Here is a 2,700-nt window from a genome sequence, read left to right as displayed (position 1 = left end):
ATAATTCGTGGGAGTTAACCACAGTCTTTCAAATACACATAAATCGTGCCTGGCAGCAAGGATTTACGTGCAAGGAAAGCTGAACGTAAACTGTAGGAGGCAGCCACGGTTTACTCTTGGAGAATGGAACATGGAAACCGTGGGTGGTAGCCATGGTTTATGAAGAAAATGGTGTGTGCATTAAAACTTGGAATCAGCCACGGTTTATGCTGAGCGGCTATGTGAAGTTGGGTGGCTGAGAGAGAATCCAAAGAGCTTTGTGGTTTATGAACTCAGCAAGCTTGTTTACGTCTTAATATGATTTGAATTGTATTAGTATATTTTTACTTCTTAATCAATTTAATTTTATATAAATAATTAAAATTTTAAATTATAAAATTTGTATTAGTTTGTAATTTAAAATTTAGATAGACATAATTTAAATTAATAATTTCTAAAATATGTTGGTATTGCTCTAATTAAACCAATGAATAATTACAAAAGATGTCCCCATAAGAGTGAATGTGAGTGACCTAGTAACCAAAAGTACAAATACTTCTTAACAGCTGTATGTGTATTATTAAATATTCATGGTGAGTATTGCTTGAGTAGGATAATAAAAATTTATTATATAGATACAAATTGATTCTTATATATAACATCAAATCTTGTGAAGTCAGTTAATTAATATGTATTTAAACGAAGTACTACTTTATCGCTTCAAATCTAAAGTTAATTAATTTCTTTTATTATGCGCTCTACTATTTTTATTTTTATTTTTTATTTTTTGGTTATTGAAAATCTTAACCAGCACCTTAAAAAGACAACCACTTTTGTTAGCAAAACATACACTTTAATTTCTTTGATTTGGGTTTGGCTTCTTATCAAATTGAAGCAAGATGGGATGGTGAAACTGTTAATCATAGAGTTGTTTCTATGATCACGTGGAAAAGACACAGATTAATTGTTAACCAGATTTATGTTCTCGGATAGATCATGGTTCATAACCAATTAAAAAAATAAATAAATAAATAAAGAGGACTTATAGAAAAAAAAAATTGCTATATAATATAGCATGTGAGATCTGCAATTTTGAAATGTAGCTATCAAATGCATGTGCAGTCTCTTGGAATAATAATAATAATAATAAGTTAGCAATGGCATCATGGCTATTGGCTAGCTCGCCCACCCATTTTGCTTCTTTGCTGTAAGGCACAAACAATAATATGAGAGAAGGCCCTTAATTATTACTTATTATGTATACAAGTCTCATATTTTGATTCAGCCATATAAAGATTAAAATGTTGAAAAAAGGCAACCTAAATAAAAAGCAGGAAGCAGCTAAATTAGAAAAATAGAAGGGGGCACAAACTGAATCATAAATGTATATATAGGTCTGGCATCCGTCAACAACAAAACTATTAATGCTTCTCATGAACTGACATATAAATCTGCTTTATAGTAATAGTAACATTAATTTTCAGCTATATATCATGGGAAAATTTGTAAGTGTACTGTTATTATAAAAATATACCAGTTTATATCCGTGTTTCAGTAATATTTAATCGTTAATTTTAATTATAAAAAATATATATAATTAAGATTAACGGTTAAGAATTATTAAAACATCAATACACCAGTATATTTAAAAAACTTTTCCATATCATAATAGAATATGTCTGCAAATTACTTTTTTCAATATAAATTTGGTATTTTACCAGAAAATGGTACATTTTTGTGTTTTAGAAATGCGTCGTGTCGTCCGAAAATTGCACACAGCTATTTCTGATTTAATTTAAAAAGAAAAGAAATAAAAATTTCACCCACAAATTTTTTTATTGTAATTAAAAAAAAACGAAAAAAAATTCATCCATCAGTTTCTAATTTTATAATTTGTTTCCATATTTTGGTAAAATTTCAAAAAAATCAATAGTTTGAAATTTCACAAAAAAGTCCCCCATATGTAAAAAATAATTTCGTTATTAACGTGTATGCATGTTGATCGCTCTCTATATTTTACAAATAAAAACAACAGTTTAGAAGGTGAATATGGCAATATGCATCATAAGTAATTAGCGGTATTTTATTATACAAGCTCACTGTGGAGCCAATAACAAATAGATAATTTCAGGGAGTAAACAAATAAATGCAATTGAATTAACAAATTTTGCAAGTTTAAAGAATGAGTAGTGCTAGGAAGCCAATGACCTAAGTGTACAATGGACTAAATCTTTGATCCATGAATAGAATGAACATCACCTATACTATCCAGAATAATCATCCGGGATTCACCAAGAATCGAACCCCTAACCTTTCGGATCTAGAACTCTAATATCATATCATGAAACCACTCATCCCAAAAGTATAACCTAATAGGACAATGTAACACTAATGATTATATCTCTAATACTTCCTAAACCTCCATTGTACGCATTGTACGCCTAAGCCATCGGCTCCCTATACTTTCCCTTAAAGAATTTACCCGAGTTTATCCAAATCCACATTATTTAATGAATTAACTATTTTAGTTATCTAAAGTCTAAACTGAAATAGAATTTGAAAAGTTGCACACTAGTGAATCAACTAAACGGACATGCAAATCACACAGTAACGATAACATTGTTTTTACTTTTTATCTTAAATATCATAGACAATTGAGAATTATGTGCAACAATCAACTAATGACATGTTCGCTTAACAAAAAAAATAACAGAATTTCCA

General features: G+C 29.1%; 1 protein-coding gene across 1 annotated transcript in view; it reads right to left on the bottom strand.

Annotated features, from left to right (window-relative positions):
- Positions 1-1,133: 1,133 nt before the first annotated feature.
- Positions 1,134-2,700, bottom strand: part of LOC107465099 (uncharacterized) — a 6,423-nt gene continuing 4,856 nt past the window's right edge. Inside the window, exon 5 of the mRNA XM_052253658.1 lies at positions 1,134-1,184. Coding sequence (XP_052109618.1) covers positions 1,149-1,184 — 36 coding nt within the window. The 3' untranslated portion in view covers positions 1,134-1,148. The remainder of the gene's footprint in view (positions 1,185-2,700) is intronic.

The sequence above is a fragment of the Arachis duranensis genome, chromosome 9 (assembly GCF_000817695.3).
Source record: "Arachis duranensis cultivar V14167 chromosome 9, aradu.V14167.gnm2.J7QH, whole genome shotgun sequence".
NCBI lineage: Eukaryota > Viridiplantae > Streptophyta > Magnoliopsida > Fabales > Fabaceae > Arachis > Arachis duranensis.
The sequence above is the reverse complement of the archived record's forward strand: the minus strand, read 5'-3'. Positions and strand labels throughout refer to the sequence as shown.